This window comes from Populus euphratica, unplaced genomic scaffold, assembly GCF_000495115.2.
Source record: "Populus euphratica unplaced genomic scaffold, PopEup_1.0 scaffold58.1, whole genome shotgun sequence".
NCBI lineage: Eukaryota > Viridiplantae > Streptophyta > Magnoliopsida > Malpighiales > Salicaceae > Populus > Populus euphratica.
In genome coordinates, this window is record NW_011499864.1 from 1,204,307 (window position 1) to 1,225,202 (window position 20,896).

At 32.6% G+C, this 20,896-nt stretch overlaps 4 protein-coding genes across 4 annotated transcripts; 2 read left to right on the forward strand and 2 right to left on the reverse strand.

The window, feature by feature from the left end:
* Nucleotides 1–3,160: 3,160 nt before the first annotated feature.
* Nucleotides 3,161–6,347, forward strand: LOC105125737 (ER lumen protein retaining receptor family protein). The gene is made up of 6 exons (XM_011026307.1): nucleotides 3,161–3,386; nucleotides 4,514–4,713; nucleotides 5,228–5,368; nucleotides 5,446–5,526; nucleotides 6,094–6,221; nucleotides 6,308–6,347. Exons 1-6 carry the CDS (start codon nucleotides 3,161–3,163, stop codon nucleotides 6,345–6,347), a joined length of 816 nt encoding a protein of 271 aa, XP_011024609.1.
* A 2,519-nt stretch (nucleotides 6,348–8,866) lies between these two features.
* On the forward strand, nucleotides 8,867–13,512 carry LOC105125738 (Nuclear transport factor 2 (NTF2) family protein with RNA binding (RRM-RBD-RNP motifs) domain-containing protein). Its single transcript, XM_011026308.1, has 10 exons — nucleotides 8,867–9,053; nucleotides 9,368–9,427; nucleotides 9,522–9,659; nucleotides 10,313–10,601; nucleotides 10,683–10,969; nucleotides 11,169–11,343; nucleotides 11,453–11,571; nucleotides 11,655–11,714; nucleotides 12,115–12,178; nucleotides 12,883–13,512. Exons 2-10 carry the CDS (start codon nucleotides 9,383–9,385, stop codon nucleotides 13,257–13,259), a joined length of 1,554 nt encoding a protein of 517 aa, XP_011024610.1. The 5' UTR covers nucleotides 8,867–9,053; nucleotides 9,368–9,382; the 3' UTR covers nucleotides 13,260–13,512.
* Nucleotides 13,513–14,151: 639 nt separating this feature from the next.
* Nucleotides 14,152–16,835, reverse strand: QUA1 (Nucleotide-diphospho-sugar transferases superfamily protein). Its single transcript, XM_011026309.1, has 3 exons — nucleotides 16,530–16,835; nucleotides 15,114–16,361; nucleotides 14,152–14,706 (listed from the first exon to the last, which is right to left on the reverse strand). The coding sequence occupies exons 1-3, from the start codon at nucleotides 16,668–16,670 to the stop codon at nucleotides 14,431–14,433; spliced, it is 1,665 nt and encodes a 554-aa protein (XP_011024611.1). The 5' UTR covers nucleotides 16,671–16,835; the 3' UTR covers nucleotides 14,152–14,430.
* A 2,347-nt stretch (nucleotides 16,836–19,182) lies between these two features.
* On the reverse strand, nucleotides 19,183–20,880 carry LOC105125740 (acidic leucine-rich nuclear phosphoprotein 32 family B protein). Its single transcript, XM_011026310.1, has one exon. It carries the CDS (start codon nucleotides 20,634–20,636, stop codon nucleotides 19,293–19,295), a length of 1,344 nt encoding a protein of 447 aa, XP_011024612.1. The 5' UTR covers nucleotides 20,637–20,880; the 3' UTR covers nucleotides 19,183–19,292.
* Between the last annotated feature and the right edge of the window lie 16 nt (nucleotides 20,881–20,896).

The window sequence follows — 20,896 nt, forward strand, 5'->3', positions numbered from 1 at the left end:
TTTTTTTATCAACCCGAACCTATCAAGCCTTGAGTCGGTTAAATCAACCTCTCAAGTATAGATTTTTGAATTTTACGACTATATTATTTATTTATTAATATAATCTAACGACTTATAAATAGAAAAAAATAAAAAATTATTTTATTAAATTTTTTTTATTGTTATTGTTATATGTATTGAATTGAGAAATTATTTTATATTATCAATTCTCCAGACATAAAGGGAAATATAGGAGGGTAAGAAAAAATTAGAATATTTATGAATTTTATTTTGCACGTGCATACGTCTTTCTTATTTACTTTCAATTACAATAAGATTATTCTTGCACCCTGTAAATATAATATACTGATGATTTGAGGTGAGATTTAATTAACGATCTGTGTATCACTTAATATATAAATAGTGAATCAATAATCAATATTTGTTTGATAATATGGGGAATCATTTATTTTATCACAACTCTAATTAGTTTGTCAATCTCGAAGGATAGGAATTTAGATCAACTATAACTAAGAAATATGAGATATAATTTCTTTAGTGTTTTTTTATTTAAAAAAAGAAAATAAATAAATATTTGTGGAATAAAAGTAAAAAATGAAAGAATTAGGGGAATGGATGATGGTTTTCTTAATGGAAAATGCGTTTTTATAAAAAAAATATATATTAATTTATGAAAATATATTTCATCAAAATGGAAATCAATTGAGTTTAAGTAATATATACTTAGTTTTTTGAAAACTCAACTTGATAAAATATTTTTTCTTTAAAAAAAAGAAAAGAAAACAAATGTTACTATTCCAAGGTAAAATCAAGAGTGCAAGGTGGGCATCAAGAATTCAATGGTAATTGGACTGTAAAATAAAAGAACAATGGTAACCATATTTTTAGCCACTTAGATTTATTTATTTATTATACTAATTAACTACAAACTAAAAGAAAAAAGGATTTTAATATATCTCTTCTCGTAAAATACTATTCATTGGAATAGTTTTTTTATGCTTTGCTTTTTTTTAATAGTATACTTTTTTTTTTAGTTATTATACTCTCATAATATAAATTTTGTGTTTGACGGGTTAATTCAGTTGACTCAATTTTTTTTGTTTAATTAGTTTATTTTTTTATTTTATCATTTAATATTGATTTGATTGATAATTAAATTTCATGATTTGATTTGTTTACTTTTCACTAGAGTATTCTGATCTCATGACACAAAAATAATACTTGACAAATTAACCCAAGTTAACCTGGATTGTTTTTTGTGTATTTTATTTATTAATTAATTAATTTTATCATTTAACACTACATCGGTTGAGAATTGAGTTTTATAATCTATTACGATTTATTTTTTATAAAATTATCTTAATCTTCAAATCAAGATCACGAGTTTTAGCATTTTAACCCTGGTTAAATAAGTTTTTTATTTTATTTTCTTTCTAAGAGATTTTATTGGTTTTGTTACATGGATCATGAGTTCTTGATCTTTGGACTTGCTTTTTATTGGGTTATCCATATCTCGTGATCCGGATCGCGGGTTAACCTAATGGCTCATTTGTTCTCTTATTTTTAATTGATTTTTCTTCAATTTTATTAATTGTTATCATATTTAATTGAAAATTAGGTTTCATAGTTGATTTTGATTTATTTTTTATTAAGTTATCATGGTTTCGTAACTCGATAAGAGTGACAATAATTAATTTGGGTTAACTTGGCTTATTTTTTATGTTATTTTTTTATTTTAAATTTTTATAATTTTCATCGTTCAACCTTAATTCTAACATGGATAATTGAGAATTAAGTTTTATAATTTATTTTAACTTTTTTCTAAATGAGATTATCTTAGTCTCAAAATCAAAATCATGAATTTGACAAGCGAATCTAGGTTAAATCAAATTTTTTTTTTTATTTTTTCTATAAGTTACCTTAATTTAATGAGTTGGGTCACGGGTTTAGTGAATTGACTCATGTTATTGTTTTTTTTTTAATCCTATTATTTAGTATTTGATTGATTAAGAAGTAAATTTTTTATTTTATCTTAGTTTATTTTTCATAGAGCTATCTTGGTCTTATAATCCAGGTTGCAAGTTTGACATGTTAAACCGAGTCATTTTTATGTCATTTTTTAACTGATTTTTTTTCAATTTTATTAATAATGTTAAGTTGATTAAGAATTAAATTTAATAATTTATTTTATAAAATTATTATAGTCTCATAACCCGTGTTATGAATTTGACAATTCAACTTAGTTGTTTAAGGTTAATCTAATATATTGTTATTTTAATATTAAAAACAATATTATTTTAAAATTTTATTTAGTTAAAATTTATTTTTACATGTTGTATGAGTTATTTTTAAATTAGTAAAATCAATCGAGTTATATCGAATAAATCCTTATATAATGTAATTATTTTTATAACAAGCATAATAATATCACTGTCAAATACTTACTATTTTTACAATAATTAACCGAACGCAACAAGAAGTAGAATTAAAATCTCCATCGCTAATTGGTGACTTTTGATTTATCAACATCCGAGACAATGATGTTTTCATCGTGACACTCTTAACACATCAAAGTTTGGTATTTTTTTATTGGAAGTTTCGTTACATTTTAGGGTATATAATACAATATAAAGTACAATTCTCCTATATTATACAATAATTAAATAAGTCACAATTAAGCATTCCATGGATTCATAGACATGTTGGAGATATATTCATAAAAGGATGATAGATTTTTATATATTTTTCACTAAACCGAGAAGGAATTAGACCGGAGAGGATAGAAAGAGAAATAATGGTGTATTTACATTAAAAAAAAAAAACCTTCGAAAAGCAATGGAACCAGGAATAAATTAAATAATTTATTTTATGGGTATATAAGCCAGGAAAAGAAAAGAAATTCAAGGTCAAAATCAGAAGTCCCGAACAGGCAAGCAGGCATCAACGTAGGGATACTGTATCTGGGTTTTAAAATCAAATCCACGTGTCAATACTTCACTGGTTCTAGTCATAGAAACAAAATAAAACGCCACGCAACACACCAAATCTTGCATGCCCTCTTCGTGTCTTTCCAAACCAGGCTCCTCGTTATCTTTCTCAGACATATCTATCTGTGGACGTTTCTCTCTCGTTTTCTCTTTGAACTGATCGGAAAAGAATCATGGGGAGGAAGAGAGCTTCACCTGTCAACGTGCTTTTTGGGTGGGTAAGGAGGCAGTCGATGAAAGTGAAGATTCTCGCTGGAGTGGTGCTTGCACTGTGCTTTCTGGTGGCTTTAAAGCACTCGGTGAAAGATCATGAGTATTTCTTTATCTTTTCCGAGGCTATCCATGCTGCTGGGATCTTCGTCTTGATATATAAGCTCACCACCCATAAAACCTGTTCTGGTACATATATATATTATACATAAGACTGCCTCTTTTTTATTTTTATTGTTACTATAAGAAATCATTATAGTTTGACAATTCTTTTGAATTTTGTAATATGGGATTTTCTTGATAAATTGTTCTTTGCTTGCCAGTGGTCGTTCTTCTAATCGCAAGAGATCCATGTATAAAAAACGATTATACATATATATATATATATATAGATGAACATTTTCTTATGATATGATTTTTTGTTGATTTTTGTCTCAATTAATGCAATTGATGACATGCATGCCATAGTAGGTCATTGAATTTTGTTTATTAAGTGTAAATCATTGAATTTAAATTCAATGATCATAATTTTAGTGCATGATAAAAATTGAAACAATTTAATTGTTTGTTATTTAGTTTTTTAATTAATACAAATTATTGAATTTAAAAGTAATAGGAAAATTAATTAAGAACATAGCTGATCAAGTCCTATTAAAAAGATGAGAAGATTTCAATCCTTTCAAAATCTAAATTTATTCTTGCTATGCATGTATCTAGAAAGAAATTGTTACCAATGAATGCAAAATGTTTGTTTATTTTAGGTGTATTTCCTGTTTAATTTGATGTTTTAAAAGTACTTTTTAAATAATTAAAAAATTTTATTTTTTATTTACTTCAAATTAATATTTTTTTGGTATTTTAAAATCATTTTAATAGCTGATATTAAAAAAATAAAACTAAAAAAATATTATTTTAATATATTTTTAAGTTAAAAATATTTTAAAAAACAATTATTATTATATTTTCAAATATCTCCTCGTATACATCCGCATCACTGAGTTTATGTTTAGTTAGCTTTGAAAAATATAAAAAATATATAAAACATGCTTACTTATAAAACAAAAATATAAATAAATTTATCTGTAAAATAATATTAGAAATATTTCATGTATTTTCATAATAAAAAATACATGAAAATAAAAAACACACGACGTGTTTTTCATCTCCCAGTATCTCTCTATATTTTTTTTTATTGAAAGACCATAGACAAACGCTAAGTAAAGGATTTTTTTTACTTTTATGCATCAAATGCCTTTTTGCCGTCCTATACTGTCTAAGAAAGTTCCAATAACTATATCATTGTTTCCCTTGGACAGGTCTTTCACTCAAAACACAAGAAATCACAGCTCTGTTTTTAGCTGCGAGACTGATCTGTGGCGTATTGATGGAACTTGATGCCCATTCAGTGCTAGACATGGCCACCTTGATTTCAACAACTTGGGTTATATACATGATACGGTTCAAATTGAAGTCAACCTATATCAAAGAATTAGACAACATGCCCTTATATTACTTGGTAAAAACATTATTTTTTATAATATTGTTTTTAATGTTATAAAACAATCATGATTATCTATATGTATTGATCCTTGTAAATTCAAAATAAGTTAAGTATTTTAGTGTCACATTAATCCCACAATTTATGGTTGATTAATATCCCATGATACAATAAATATATACATTAAACATGCAAATATGTGTGGTTGAAGGGACGAAGACAAATATATATAATAAATTTATTTCTGGTTCAATTTTAAAGGAAATATATGTACTTTTAAAATAGATAAATGCAAAAAAAACTTGTTTATTGCCTTTATATTTCCTGTTTAGAAAAAAGTAACCAAACACTGTATATTTGTTCTTGTTCTGCTGATTGTTGTTAAGCTATGGTTGTCAATATTTAATTTATATATTTTTTTCTTATTTATAGATATATTTTTAAGATTTTAATTTATAAATGCTTGATTTCTAGAAATGATATCGCGATTATTGGTTTGTCTGCATTAATTTTTCTTCAATCCTTGCTGTAGGTGGTGCCTTGTTCTATCCTTGCCTTGATAGTCAACCCTTTCACAAGATTTTGTTACTTCAGTCAAGTCCTCTGGGCCTTCTGTGTGTTCTTGGAATCTGTTTCGGTGCTGCCTCAGCTTCGCCTCATGCAGAATGCAAAGGTTTGGGTCACCTTTTGCTGTAGAAACTGATCTTTAGGTTGCAATGGCTGCATTAATTTGTTCATCTCTTTTTTTAGATGATTGAACCGTTCACAGCCCATTACGTCTTTGCACTGGGTATTGCTAGATTCTTGTCCTGTGCTCACTGGATAATCCAGGTCTGTTCTGCTCTTTGATTAGTCTTATTAATCATAGATTCATTCAGAATTAGAATATGCTTTCCCTGTGCATAACGATTAACTTAAATATTGTCTGGGGAAATAGTTATTTTTTCTTCATTAAACTAGCTTTTATAATTTCTTGAAAAGAATACAAATTCATGAATAACACATAAAAATATAGTGCGAAAACTCCATTTAACTTGAAAAATGATTTTTTATTGTTATTCCATCGTTATAAAATTAGATTTGAATTGAGTTGACTAACAAATCAATATATCAACCTTTATTTCAATGAAATGATATTATTTTGAGTTATTTTTATAAGTTATTTTAGAACAAATTTAAAATGTATTAAAAGTTCTTAATTCATTATATTTTAATCATTATTGTGTTTAAATTTTTTCAAGACTATTTAAGACTTGTATAATTGTTAATTTTAAATTTTATAGTATTAGTCGAGATATATAACTTAACTGAATATTTATATTAATTTTTTTAAAAAATTCAAGGTTGGTCCAAGAATTTATAAAAACTCATGCATTATTATTATTATTTTACATGTAGGTTTATGAGACTCGTGGGATGTATCTTTTCTTGATTGGAAGTGGGTATTTCTGGTTTCCTGCGGCTCTCCTCGCTGAAGCTGTGCAGACGTTTATCCTGGCCGATTTTTGTTACTACTACGTCAAGAGGTGACAATTCTTTCACTCATGACATCTCTACAGGTTTGGTTTCTATACATCCATTGATTTAATAGCAACTTTTTTGCTCTTCGCAGTTTCATGCAAGGTCAACTTTTGATGAGGATGCCTGTTTAGAACACTTCTTATCACACCAAGTTTAAGGGGATTAGGGAGGGTAATTACTTACCCATTTGGCTTGCCTGTGTACTTAATCTCATATTAAGCTTAATTATGGTAGCATCAACACTTGAATTTTCCTAATTTTCTCTCTTGTATGATGTGCTTGTGTTCTCTCTTGGATTTGTGCAAGGTTGGACCGCATGATCAAGCAGCCATTAATTTACAATTGATGACTTGACTCTTTTGAGGTGTTAATTTTTATTTATTTTTTATATATATAGTCCGGATTATTTGAGTTAATTTACACATATTATAATTAATTTTTAAATGTATTAAACATTTTATAAATTTAATAAACAAATAAAACACATAGAGATGACAGATCAAACCCAACTAAAAAAAACAAGTCTCTTTTCCCGTTACTCCATGACCACACTTGCGTTTTGTCCATCTTTTTTATTGCTAAATGTATTTCAGTATATCATGACACTATGGAATTTGGAATTTTTATCTTTTTTTCTATCATATAAAACACAAACACGTGCAAAATATATTGTTATTTTCAAAATCCAGTAATAATAAAACTTATAACTTACTAATTAAAAACCATACAAAACAATCAATAGAAATAATAAAATATTCTTTTTCATTCCATATTTTTCCATGTTTGTTTACTATTATAAAAATTACTAATAAAACTTTTTTTTTTTATAAAAAAAATTTAAATTAGTTTCTATAAAAGTGTTCTTGGAATATATTTTTCATAAGTTATAAAAAATTAAAAACATCATGTTATTTATTTATTATATTAAATTTAGTTATTAATTTTTTATTTGTTATATTTTTTTTTTATTTTGTTCTTTAGAATCTGATTTAACTTGGTTTTTATATCAACTTATTATTTTGATAGTAATTTTTTTCTTTTCCTTTTATTAATTTAGTTTTTTTATCTATCAAATTTGATTTTTATTTTTTTATTGGTATTTTCTTATTTAAAATAATTAAAATAATTTAATTTTTTAATTTCATCATCTTTTAACTTTTTTATCCGTCATAATTTGTATCATTCTTTTGACTATTATTTATATTATTTGAAATAATTTATGAAATTGGATTTTTTTCAATTTCATCCTTCTTTAACATTTTCATTTTTTAGATTTAGTTTCTATTATTTAAATAAACTTATAAAAAATTAAAATATTAATAATTTATTTTTTAATTTATTTTACATCGCATAATCAAAACGCTGAAAATAAAAATATTTCAATGTGATTATGTGACTATGGTGCCTTCCTAGTGTTATGGAATTTGGAACTTTTATCTATTTTTTTATATCATAAAAGTATAACATTTTTTTAAAATATATTGTTATTTTCAAAACCTAGTAATAATGAAAATTATAACTTACTAACTAAAAAAATTAAACAAAATAACTTTTGCAGGTTGTTATCATACTTTGTTATAGAAAGATCTTCAATAATTTTATTATCAAATCTCATCTTTTTATGATTTTGAAGATTGTTGATTTAAAAAAAAAATCATAAAATGTATTAGTCAACTTTTAATCGAGGAAGCAAATTGAAAATAAAACTATATACTTGTGAAACAAATAAAAATATAAATAGGAATTAAAACTATATTTAACTAAATTTAAATTTATTTTTTAAAAACAGAATGAAATAAGATGAAAAGGCTAGCCCCTGTAAATAAATCACTGTGATGGTTAAAGGTTTTTTCCTTAGAAGATGATAGAGAGAGGCAGAGTAAAAAGGCAATCTACAAAGGACTTTATATATATATATATATATATATATATATATATATAGAGAGATTTCTCTCTATATATATATATATATATATATATATATATATATAAAGAGTGAAATTCAAATTATAACCGAGTGGCCTATAAAAAACATGATTTTTCTTTTAAATTGAGCCCATAAAAGTTAGCTATTTTCTTAAGTCAAGCCCAACAGGTAACACCTGAGATCATGAATTTTTAAACCTTCAAAAGAGGTTTTTTAGATGTATTAAACTTGAATTTATCATTCCGTATATACATAAATTAGCATTTTAAATTATGATTAACTTAACATGGTGAAGGAGCTACAATTTAATTAATTACTAGTATCTCATTTCTTTTGAAAAAAAAATTCTAAATTAGAAAAATCAAATTTATATAATTATAAATAATTTAAAATTCATGTCGAATATTTTATACACCTCATCTATGTTTTTTTCTTTTTAAAATTAACTTAGAATTAAGTTGATTCAGTAGATCCAACGAATCAAAATTTTTTAAAATTATTTTTTCTCTAAACAATGTTATTATATATATTTTTTAAATAAAATAATAGTATTTTAATTAACCCGAATCAACTCATTCATCATTATCTTGAATTTCAAATCCGGTTTAAGAGTGGGCCGGGTTTAATATAACTCCACAACTAATTTTGAAGGGTTGTACAAAAATAAACCCACCCGTACGAGTCACGCAAAACCTCCCCTAAATTCTCCATGATATAAAAGCCACCAGAACCCTTTCTGCTCACTCCTCTCTCCTGTCCCTCGCTCTCGCCTCTTCAAGATCCATAAAAACCCTAGAAAGCTCCAACTCGATCAAACGAGAGAGGTGAGAGAAAGTCACACGCCGGCCTCAACCTCCTTTCTCTCACCTGCCTCGCCGCCTATCTCTCTCCGATTCGATACCAGGCTCAGGTTCGCTCCTTTCCTCTCTCGAATTTACACTTTTTAGCTATCAAATGATCCCTCTCCGGTCACAAGTTTTTCTCAGTTTCAGCTTGATTCCGATTGAAATTGAAGTCTAACTCGAAGCTTAATTGCTAGGTTTTTCTTTCAGATTTGGAGTTTTAAGTGTAAATGATTATCTTGTATTTTGCTTCGCTCCAAAGTAGTTTAAATGTTTGATGTATATCTTATGTTTGTCATTTTCGGTTTTATTCTTGGGAAATAGAAAGATAATGTGTAAATTAGAGAATTTCTTAAAATTAGGGCTTTGGTTTATTTTTCAGAGATTTTGATCAGTCATGGCAGCACCAGTGACGCAACTCCCAGTTCCAGCTGCTGATGTTGTATGTTTTTTAACCTTTGAAATTTTTTTGTTTGTATTTTGTTTGCTGTGGATGTTTAATAAGGATCTAGTTGAGTTTTTTTTTGTGGTTGTAGGTTGGCAATGCTTTCGCCCATCAGTACTACCATATATTGCAGCAATCCCCGGATCTTGTTCACCGATTCTACCAGGATGGTAGTAAGTTTGGACGTCCTGGAGAGGATGGGGTCATGAGTACCGCTACTACCATGAATGTAAGTTCTAGCTTGTTTTATACACATCCATGTAAAGGTTTTTAAGGTAGTTAGACTGTGTTTTCTTTTTTTCAGATTTGGGAAATATAATATTTGTTTCTTGCTTGCAAAATGAAGCAGGAAAATGGCTAATTTCTCATCTCAGTTAGATTTGTTTATTGAACCTGAAGAAAGAGACAGACTGTCACTTTCTGTCTTAAATATTGATTTCTATTAGAGGATCAGATAAATGCTATGAGGATTTATCTGCGACACAATAGCTTGTCTAGTGTTTCATGGAGTACTTTTGGTGTATTTAAAGAGTTGCTTTAGCCGATAATTAATAAGATTGGAAAGCCTTTCATCTAGATTTGATTTTATTCCTATGCCTTGTCTTTTTTTTTCCTTGTAATTAAAACTTTTAGTCCTTTCAATAATTTGTCCCTCTCCTTTTACACACACACACACGTGGTTTATTTCAATTGCCTCTTTCAGCAATTAAGAACATTACTGCAGAATTTGTTAACTGAACTGTCCTTTAATGTCCCATGGATTGATAATGTTTAGCCGCTCAGCACCCTTCTGTAACTGCAAAAGTTGAATGCCTGAAAACTTCTTCCAGTTAGTTTTCTTGATAATGAGAGTTGAATTTTTTGTCTGTAAATGTGGGGCAGGCTATTAATGAGAAGATACTTTCACTTGGATATGGTCAAGTCAGGGCAGAAATTGTTACAGTTGATTCACAAGAATCTTACAAAGGCGGAGTTCTTGTGCTAGTGACTGGGTATTTGAATGCAAATGACAGCTTGCGACAAAAATTTACTCAGAGCTTCTTCCTGGCTCCTCAAGAAAAAGGCTATTTTGTGCTGAATGATGTGTTTCGGTATGTTGATGACTCCACACACCAGAATGGAAATCAAGAGCCTGCCAGCAATTTTGAAGCCCCACTCGCTTCTGACCAGGGTAATGAAAAACAGATCATTCTTTGAATGAGCATCTATTTTCCAGCCCCCTTATTGAAATTGAAGGTGTTTCTGTTTTCAGATACCCCTCACACACAGCAAACTCACATTTCTGAGCCAACAGTTGCTTTGTCTGAGGAAGTCATTGGAGGGGAAGTGTACAATCCCTCTGAAAGTGGGGATGTTTCAGTTGAGGTAGAGGAAGAGGAAAGTGGGGATGTTTCAGTTGAGGAAGAGGAAGAGGAAGAACCAATGCCTGAGGTTGTTGATGAAATTCCTCCTGATTCCCAGTTAGTGGCTGACTCCCAGGTTGTGGTCGAGTCTAGTGCTAAGATTGAAGATGTTCCGAAGAAGTCGTATGCCTCCGTTGTAAGTAGCATTTCACAACCCCTCAATTTGCTGTTTCTTCACTGTCATTTTGCCACTAAGATATGCATATTAAGCTCCCTCGAGTATGAACATTCACAAGTGTTTACTGGTATAGATTCAGCTGATATTGTTTGCCATGTTCTCTCTCCTCTCCGTCATTGGATTTGTTTTTACTAAGTTATTTCCAATTCTGTGCCAGGTGAAAGTTCCGAAGGAGTACACTGCACCTTTTTCGAGTCCTACCCCTTCTCCTCTGAGGTCTGCACCAAAAATTCAAGAACAAGTGACTGCTGCATTGTCTCAACCCCCAGCAGCCGAGTCACATGTCTCCAGCTCTAATACTATTGAAAATGGGAATGCCCAAGAGAGTGAAGGTGCTTGGTCCTTGAATTGCTCTGGTGTTTTTTTACCAAATCTTCAATGATTGTTCATGTGCATGCTTGCATACCTGACCTACTTATTCATTCAATTGGTTGTTTACAGAGGGTCCTTCTATCTACGTGAAAGGTCTGCCTTTAGATGCCACAACTACCTTGCTTGAAAACGAGTTCAAGAAGTTTGGACCTATTAGGAATGGTGGCATTCAAGTTAGATTCCAAAAGGTAGGCATCACGTTTTTTTCTTTGTTTTTGGTCAGTTATCCTTGGTATTCTTCTAATTCATGTTATCCATTGGTTTCTGTCAGGGATTTTGTTTTGGCTTTGTGGAGTTTGAAGTGGCGAGTGCTGTGCAAAGTGCATTAGAGGTTTCCATCTACCATGCTATGCTATTGCATATGCTCTGTTCTTTTTATTTTATCTGCAGATAGATCAGTCAGTTTGTTTCCTCATTTAAATATTATGTTTTTATTCCACTATGACATGATTTCTTGTTAGAATTTTGAGATGTCTTGTTTGCTTTTTCACTTGAACTAGTAAATTGGACATTTAATCGTGGGTTATCAGCAATATGCCTGTCGCAACCTTTTAGTTGTGTTTCCTTTTCATTAATCTTCTTATGATAAGAAGTCTTAATGTTTTCAAACTGTTCCTTTTATTTTCTTCTGTGATTCCAGCATGTAGGTGGAGCTTTTCATCCTTTCAAGCTCTTTTGTCAAATTAGTTTAGTTAATTTATATGTTAATTATAAGCTCATTGATGTTGCAGGCTTCACCTGTTATGATTAATGGATCCCGTGTTGTTGTTGAGGAAAAGAGATCTACTTCCCGAGGCAAGTTGAATTTTATCATCAAATTTTTGTTACTTTAAGATCTATCATCCTATTCACTTGCAATGTGTGAGAATGATTCTTTTTACTGATTTGTAACAGTTTTGACTAAAATGATGTCTAGTGATTTAGCTTGAGCCCAGGAGTTCTATTTAGAATAAAGAATTGGAGATTTGATCAAATCAAAAAAATTTATGATAGAACTTCAATGTCTATTCTTTTAGGAAAGTTAATATATAGTAACCCCCTACATTGTAAGAATTTCATCATTTATAATCTCCTTAGAGCGTCTATCAGTTATATATAACATGGAGGGTTTCTGTTTGAAAAAGGAGCTGATGTCTTAAGCCATCATGCTATATATTATCACGCCCCAAACTGAAATAATTGAAAGGTATGCCTAATGTAAACAAAATGCATTGTGGCTTTTTAGTAATCTGTTCCAATAGGACCTGAAAATCCAGGTTATTCATACAGATTGAAGGTGCCTTATCTATCTCAGAAAGTGAATATCCTCAGACCGTTTTTTCATAGTGACATCTCTATTTTTATAATGTTTCCGTGTACTGGTCTGTATGGTGCAGGACAGCATTTGTGCTTGTAAAACTGGAAAATGTGATTTAGCAAGGAGTATACAATCAGTTTAAGCAAGAAGTGGTTTTTTCCTCTAATGTGATTGAGCTTATCTATCTCTCTCTTCACCACAGGGAACAATAGGGGGCGATTTCCATCTGGATCAGGGGCTGGATATAAAAGCGAAGGAATGAGAGGGCGTGGTAATCTTGGAGGAAAAGTCTATGGCAGGATTGAAAGTGGTAACAGAACAGAGTTTGGAAACAGAGGTGGCAGTCGAGGCGGTGGATATTCAAATCGTGGAGGCGATGGATATGCAAATCGTGGAGGTGGAGGCGATGGATATGCAAATCGTGGAGGTGATGGGTATTCAAACCGTGGAGGCGGAGGCGATGGCTATCGGAGAGCTGATAAGATGGGGAACAATGGTGGTCGGGCAAACCGAACTGGTGGTTTAGGTCTTAACAGCACAGCCAAGACTACAGCGCCAAGAGTATCTGCAACGGCTTGAAGATCAGTGACTTGTGAATTGTTGTGGAATGGTCGAAGTTTCTGTTTTTAGTGAGATAGTATTAGGAGAGCGCTTACACTTCAATGGATGAGGTTTCTTGAATTTTCTGAAGGGTTTTGTCCATTTTTCCTTGGTATTGAATCGTTCTGGGTGGATACTAGTAAATCTTCTTGTCTGGTATACTAAATCTGAAATGTCACTTATTTCCCATTTTTCCTTTGGTATTGAATGGTTCTTGATGGATGCTAGTAAATTCTCTTGTTTGGTAATACTAATTCTGGAATGCTCTATTTCTAAATCCACGTCACATCATTTCAAGTCTCCATGTGGGGACCTTAATTTTTCTTATCCTCGAGGCTCATGGTGATGTGTGTGCACGGATGCTCGCGTCCAAGAAAAATCATCCCCGACTAGTTTTCTAAATTTTTTAATGCTTTCCATCCAGGCGCGCACGCTTGGTAAATGCCTCTCTGGCGAATCTTTTACCTTTCTCATCGCTAGTGGGAAAAAATTGTCGACGCGTGCATTCAAATATTTCTCGAGAGCTAGCTTTCTGCCCCGCGAACATAATATTTGTCGACAGCAATCCTCTGGAGATAGGGACGGCAATCCTCCGACAGGGATGACGACGATTTTTAATTGAATCTGATAGACACTGATCCCATCAAGATCAGTTAGAACCTAAAAGTCAGGTTGATGTACCTAACCCGAACTTGAATTAAACTAATCATGTACTAATTAATTATAAATCATTGCATTCATATTAAAGTTAATCCCAGTCGGGTCAATGGATAGTTATTTTAAGTTCTAGTTCTGGCATGGATTAAAATAAAACCGGATCCGGATCCGGATCCGTGAGGATATCCTCGCATGGTAGAAGATTAAGCAGACATTTGAGAAATTCTCGAACAATATAACATTAAAATCCAACCACGTTTTTTTGTAGCTAGTAGACCTTGCGGTCAAATACACATTTTAGTTGACATGCTTTGTATAAATAAGCGGGAGAAGAAATCTAAAATTAATTTAACTTATGCTACACTTGGGGTGGCGCTGGATTTCTTCCATCTTGGATGCGAATAATTGACGGTGGTGTAACAAGAGGACAAAAGATATAGGTTTTAGTGGCAATGCAAATCTACTGCGAGGAAGCTTCAACCATGAAGGGTATTTAGAGACCAAAATTGCAGGCCTGGACAAACTCCAACTCATAGTCAACATGCTTTGTCCATAGAGGTTTAAACTGGGTCATTGCAATGTCAAGCCACGGCTTCATATTCCCATTGAAATGCACCACCGCAGCAGACTGAATCTCATCCATACTAATGCTAGGATTATACCCAAGACCCAGGACATGCCATGACTTGTCTAGCGGCTTCGTTGTTGAGTAAAATGTGATTAAACCTGGGGGCAGCGTCCCCAATTTCCACAAGGTTCGGTTCTCATTCTGCATCACCATCAGAATCTCTAGTTAATAATGTACAGGGCATCAAAGAGAGAACAAAAATCGCAGCTTTTACAGACATGTAACCTTGTTTTAGTATTTACAGCCATGAGAGACCATCCCAACTAATTTAGAGTTGGAGATTTAAGGTCATCAAGTTGTAGGAGTTTTTTTTTCAGAAAGTAATATGCTTGCAAAAACTACGCTGCGCCTTTTATAGGACGCTGTCCATATTTTTTTCTTCTAATGCTGGATTGCGATAAAGAATTGGAGATTAGAAAACGTCATTCTATGCCGAAACAGTCTAGCATATGCCCTGGTGTAAATCTAAGCGATGAACTAGGGCATGCTAAAAAGAAACAGGGAAATAACAACATAACAGAATTTACAGAACAGTAAGGTAATCTTACCAGGTTCTGCCAATAATGATACTCTTCCGTGCACTTCTCTCTCCTCCAAGCATCCAAATCAAAGAAGTTCATGCCGTACGCCCAAGCACAAGCCTTTGGGTTAAACTTCTCCTTGATCAAGGGGTGTGAGAAATTCATATACTGAGCATACCTATGAAATGACCCGAAACAGGTCTCCACAGCTCCATTCACCTTCCCATCCATATCTATCTTCCATAACCCGGTCAAGTCCTTCTGCACCACTATATCATCATCTAAAAACAATATTCTATGCAACTTTGGATACATCTCCGGCAAATAGAACCGTAAATGATTCAAGATTGACAAGTACTTGGGGTTCCTAAACTTCATATTTGTAGTATCCTTGGTTGCATTCTCGAGCTTATTCTCAAAGTAAAACTTCTGCAGATTCGCCGACTCCAATTGCTTAAGCACAGGCACATACGAAGAATTCAAGAATTTATAATCCTCAACAGCTTTCACCTCTATATGTGCCCCGTTATAATCTTTTAATTTAAACATAACCTGCATTGCCCCGAGATTCATTTTATCAGTCACAACATGAAAAACATGTTTCCATGGCTCTTTTGCATTCTTCACCGCGGAATTCACCACCACCGACGCTGCAATCACATTATCAGAGAAAATCGCATAATGATAAAGCTTCGGATCCTCCAACTCCGGAAGGGGTGGCTTCCCTTCATCATTATACTTCTCCGGATGAGCAATCCTCTCCTCCATCAACCTCATCGCAAGGCAATGCAAACTCTTAGGTATCGATTTCGCAGCAATTAAACTCGAAAACGCCCCTTGCTTTTTCGCTTTGGTTAACTGTTCATTAACCGCAAAAATAGTATCCTTCAACTTCTGAATCTTCAACTGATTGTCAAAACTCTCTTTCGCTTCAGCAATCACTTGCCGCGTAACTTTGATCCTCTCTTTCACCTCCTTCTCAAACAGTCTAAGCGTAGCCTCATCAATGGACAGAGAATCCGACTCGGAAAGAGCCCTATACGCTGGCTTGTTGATAAGATCAGTGTAATTCCGCGACAGATCAGCAAAAACCCTAACAAGCTTCGAATTCTCAAGCTTCAGTTTCCGCGCATACGATGCATACGCATGCGCTAGTGACCGGTGATCATCCGCTTGCTTCCGGATCTGATCCAATCTTGACTTAAGCGGATCCGATTTCATCGCCAGCACGGATCTCCTGCCGGATCCCAACCCGTATCCCACATTACTGAAACCCTACATCAAATATTTTGAAAAAAACAGAGAAATAACAGGATTATACTTCTAACTTTAATAATTAATGCTTTGATTTCCGTTACATTTTCACATAAATTAACATTAATCACAATTAGTTAGTTAATTAAATAATTAATCATGAATCAGATCTAAAGAGGGAGAGCTTACATGGGTGTCGGTGGTAGAGTGAGAGTGAGCAGTGAAGAGAAGAGACACGGTCAAGCACAGAAACACTGCCAGTGATACAGCCGAACCCAACACCCGAAACGAAACGCCGATTCCACTGCGCGAGCTTCTATGAGTCGCCATTTTCGTTTCCTTTTCTGCTTTCGGTTTCTTAGCGAGAGAGAGAGATATAGAGAGAAATGGCGATGGATGGCGAGGATGATAAAGCAACAGTCAGAGACGGGTACAGGAAGTCTCTCTTTTACGCTGCTATTTGTTGGTTACAGCCTTGCAGGTTTTAGAGACTTTCTTTTAATTAACGGGTTCGAGCGAGATCTGGTGAAATCAAAATGTAGACCCCACGGTGAGTTTTGGGAAGTAATTAAGATGGACGGCTGAGATTACGCTTACTTTTATTCTTAGTCTGGGTGATGCCAAGTGGTTAGTGGCGGTGAGGTGACGCGGGATCTAGTGTGAACTGATCAGCCTCAGTCAAACCATCCAGACTGCATTGCAGTCTATTCATGATAGCTTGGTGTTAGGAACCCTCTCTATATATATATATATATAAAATATACTTACTTACTTTAAAATACATGCTAAAAATATTATACATATTATGGATATGGATTTATTATACTGATATATATTCTTTTCACTGTAAATAAGGGAATTATCCTTTTTATTTTTTTTGTTACTAGAGCATTGTTTTTTTTTGTTAAAAGTTATTATGTATAACTTAACAATCAGATCCATTATTATTAGACAACAGGCGCAATTCGCTTCCAACAAACATTAATTTTGACTAACATTTAAATTTTGATATGTCTAATTTTAGTTTTTTATCTTTTTAAAATTTTTTATTTTTTTATTTAATTTTTTTCACAATGTAAAGAAAAAAATCAATAAGATTTTTTATATTATATAAAAATTAAATAATAATAATTTTTTTATTTGATGTTGGGTTGGGATGAATTTCATTTTTTTTTTTAATGTTACCCAGAAGATCCCAGTAACATTGAGTTTTTCCTCCAACAAGCAGCAAGTCTAATAATGTTGGTTCAGTTTTCTAGCTAGATCTAGTAGCTTTTAGATTTATTAATTGTAAAATCCAAAACATTTAGATTCAGCTTAATTATCAAGTCCAATGCTGTGTAATTAGTTTTTGCAATCAGACCTAAAACTATTTTAAAATTTAGCTTGATGATTAAATCCAAAACATTTAATAAATTCTTTATATTTTATATTTTTTTAATATTTTTTTAAAAATTATCATTGATCCAGGCCAATATGCTAATATATATATTAGTTGTCTTCTAGTGATTTTATCATATGATTGTAAGAGGTGTTTTTAGAAATTTTTATTTTATGATATCTTAAAAATATATCTTTATTTTATTTTATGTATTAAAAGAAATTCGATAACAGATTTTTAGATATTAGTTTTAAAGTTTAAATCCAGAGACTTAAAAAAAAAACGTCTTCTTAATTACTATATCAATATAATTCATTATAATTTTATGAACTTATTAGATAGCCATTTAGATAATTCAGGTAAAAACTTGCTAATTCAATTTCTTTTAAAATTCTTTGAATTATCTTTTTTTTAAATAATATTTTAATAAATAAGAAAAATCAAATTCTCCAAAATAATTTGAATTTTTTTTAACAAATGCATTTTTATCTCTTTTCCAACCCAGTAACAATTACCTGTACATCTCTAAATTAAAAAAAAAAATTATTTCATTTCGGACAATTCAGATCTCTTGGAGCTTTTTAACCCTTACCCGATTTTCCCAAAAACAACAACCTAAAATCTTCGTTCTGTGAAATTATTTAAAATTTCTCACTCAAATTAGTTCAGAAAATTTGGATAATACATTCAGTATCATAAAAACTAAATTAACAAAAAGGGAAAGAAATAAGATAAACATGCTTGGAGAGAGACTTTAGATAGATACATCGAAGATGGATATTTATAGCTGACCTGGATTCAGCAATAATCCAGTTTAGTCCTTACAATTAAATTTTTTTAATTCCTTTTCTCTCATTTGACCTCAGACGAGTGGATCAATTAAAAACTTGATTTGATTTGTTGATCCCAACCTAACCTACCTGACTCTTATTGTTTTTTGAAGTTTTTTTTTTTTAATAATATCATTTTAATTTTTTTAATTAAAAAACTTAGATTAACCCTGCAAACCGATCAAACCTGTGAAACCTGTGATCAAACCTTGTTCTGGGTCTACATGGGGCAGTGTTTTATAACTGTGCCTTAAACTGAGACTCGGACATGGAGAAATTGTCTTGGGCTGGACACATGCAGTACCGAACAAGTGCAACTCTGAAATGATAATCCTGCCAGCAATCACTGCGTGCCCCATGCGAACCCACACGCCTTTCGTATGAAGTGGGCAAGACTTCTTCATCAGTGATTCAATTATTTTCTTGGCCATGCCTAGGCGTCATGATCATGCGCCATCTTTTATGGTTCCTAAATTTATTATGCTGAGCAGAGGAGCTCAGTCTAACCAGCTCCGAACCTGGTTACAAGCTAGCTAAAGGAGCAGCAGAGCTTAATTATCACTCACCAACTCTATATATGTCTAAGGGATTCAATCTTGACATTTATTGGAGTAGAAAATGTATACCATAATTTCTTACGGGATAAAAAAAAGAACTTGGTATTTACTTTTATCCTTGAACAGAATACATAACAGTTTGTTAAGCCATTAAAGCTTTGAACAGGTCGAAGTACAACTTGGTTTAATGATGTCCCTTCTTGCTATGCTTGCTCACATGGTGCAACCATCCAATTCCTTTGAGGGCCTTGGAGATCTTGACAAGATTTGGCCTTCCCATCCCCAAATTCATCTTCCCGGCTGAGAATTTCAAGGCTTGCAAGCAGCACAGCTGCCCGTCACTTTTTTCCTCTTCCAGGTCTTCCTCATCATCATAGTACTCGATGCTGCCTTTCTTTCCCTTCTTTGCTCTGCCTTTCGCTTGAACTTTAATAGAGTCTGTCTCGTATGTCTCCCAAAGCATATCCATGCCCTCACCTCCATCCACATTGTGTCTCTCCTCGAAAAGCTTGCATGCCAATGTCCTCCTCCATTCCTTCTCTTTTCTCATTGACCCAAAACTCCCAAGGTTCGAGTGCCCCAATGTTTGAGAGTTGTCTTTAACTTTGGAATTATAGCCTCCACCATTACCTGGACTCCAAGCGTTTGCTTCTAGTTCTTGGGAGCTCAGCTTTGGAGAGTAGTAGTGCTCTCCACCATCATCGTCACTCACTTTAGCTTCACTTATCTTTTGACCTATTTCCTTGGATCCGCTTATAATCATAGATTGTTCTTCTTTTCGATCTTCGGCTTTATTGAAGTTCACGTTAAGTGGCTTGAGTGCTTCTTTTTCTTCCTTTTGGAACCATATATCTTCAAACTCCTCCTTTTGATGCAAGAAGCCTCCTAACGTCTTCCCCTCCGCAATCAGCTCATGACCATTACTTTCTGACCTTGTACTCAAAACTGAATTTTCATCTAGATTAGCATTGACCACTTGATCAGAGACCCCACCGGCCCCAAAAACTTGATGAAATATTGAACCCTCGTGAACCTGTACCAATTGACCAGTACTTGAACAGGCGCTCTGATCTTTAGCTTGTTCTACTTCCGTGACTTCAACAGCGTGGTTTTCTTCAATACCAAGAGTTGACGTCTCAAAAACAATCTTATACGCTTCTAGCGCCTCAAAATGATGAAACTCTTCACTCCCATCTACTACTTTAGACCGTAACCTCTCGACAACAGCTTGGTATGTTTGTAGGTAAAAGAAACTCACCTTGGATCCATACAATTCAGTATGAGAGTTGTCATTGACAAGACTGGGAGAGATGGTGAGAAGGGCTAGGAGTAAAAGGGAAGTGGTGATGAAGAGAGGGGATAGAAAAGAAAGGAGCTTGAAGAGGTACGGGGAGAAGAAGACCAAGTAGGAGAAATATAGAGGGTGGGAAAGAATGAAAGAACAGAAGAGGAACAAGTCAGAGAGGAGAAGACTTGACAAGCGGTCAGTTTTCTTGGCGGTGGTTGATGGTGAAGGAAATTCAGACATATTTTGGCCACCCCTTTGAAGTCTGTGTGCCGAGAGAATCAAAAACAGGTGTAGCTAGAGATCGTGATAGAATATGGAAATGCTGAAGCAATTTGTCTGTTCTTGTCTCGGCTTAGTTTAAGGAAGAGAGAGCACAAAAATGTGTGCAATTGCAAGCAAGAGCGGCGTGAATGTAGGGGAGAAAACATGAAGGGAAGAGAGAGGGAGGGATAAAGAGAATAACTAACATCGACGAGAAAAGCAACTTTGGAAACCTTACA

Coding starts and splice junctions, on each gene's coding strand:
- LOC105125740 (XM_011026310.1), bottom strand. CDS start 20,636: ATGTCTGAATTTCCTTCACCATCAACCACCGCCAAGAAAACTGACCGC.
- LOC105125738 (XM_011026308.1), top strand. CDS start 9,383: ATGGCAGCACCAGTGACGCAACTCCCAGTTCCAGCTGCTGATGTT. Junction 9,428..9,521: donor CAGTTCCAGCTGCTGATGTT/GTATGTTTTTTA, acceptor TTGTGGTTGTAG/GTTGGCAATGCTTTCGCCCA. Junction 10,602..10,682: donor CCCACTCGCTTCTGACCAGG/GTAATGAAAAAC, acceptor TTCTGTTTTCAG/ATACCCCTCACACACAGCAA.
- QUA1 (XM_011026309.1), bottom strand. CDS start 16,670: ATGGCGACTCATAGAAGCTCGCGCAGTGGAATCGGCGTTTCGTTTCGG. Junction 16,362..16,529: donor ACTCTACCACCGACACCCAT/GTAAGCTCTCCC, acceptor TATTTGATGTAG/GGTTTCAGTAATGTGGGATA. Junction 14,707..15,113: donor ATCATTATTGGCAGAACCTG/GTAAGATTACCT, acceptor ATGGTGATGCAG/AATGAGAACCGAACCTTGTG.
- LOC105125737 (XM_011026307.1), top strand. CDS start 3,161: ATGGGGAGGAAGAGAGCTTCACCTGTCAACGTGCTTTTTGGGTGGGTA. Junction 4,714..5,227: donor ACATGCCCTTATATTACTTG/GTAAAAACATTA, acceptor TCCTTGCTGTAG/GTGGTGCCTTGTTCTATCCT. Junction 6,222..6,307: donor TGTTACTACTACGTCAAGAG/GTGACAATTCTT, acceptor TGCTCTTCGCAG/TTTCATGCAAGGTCAACTTT.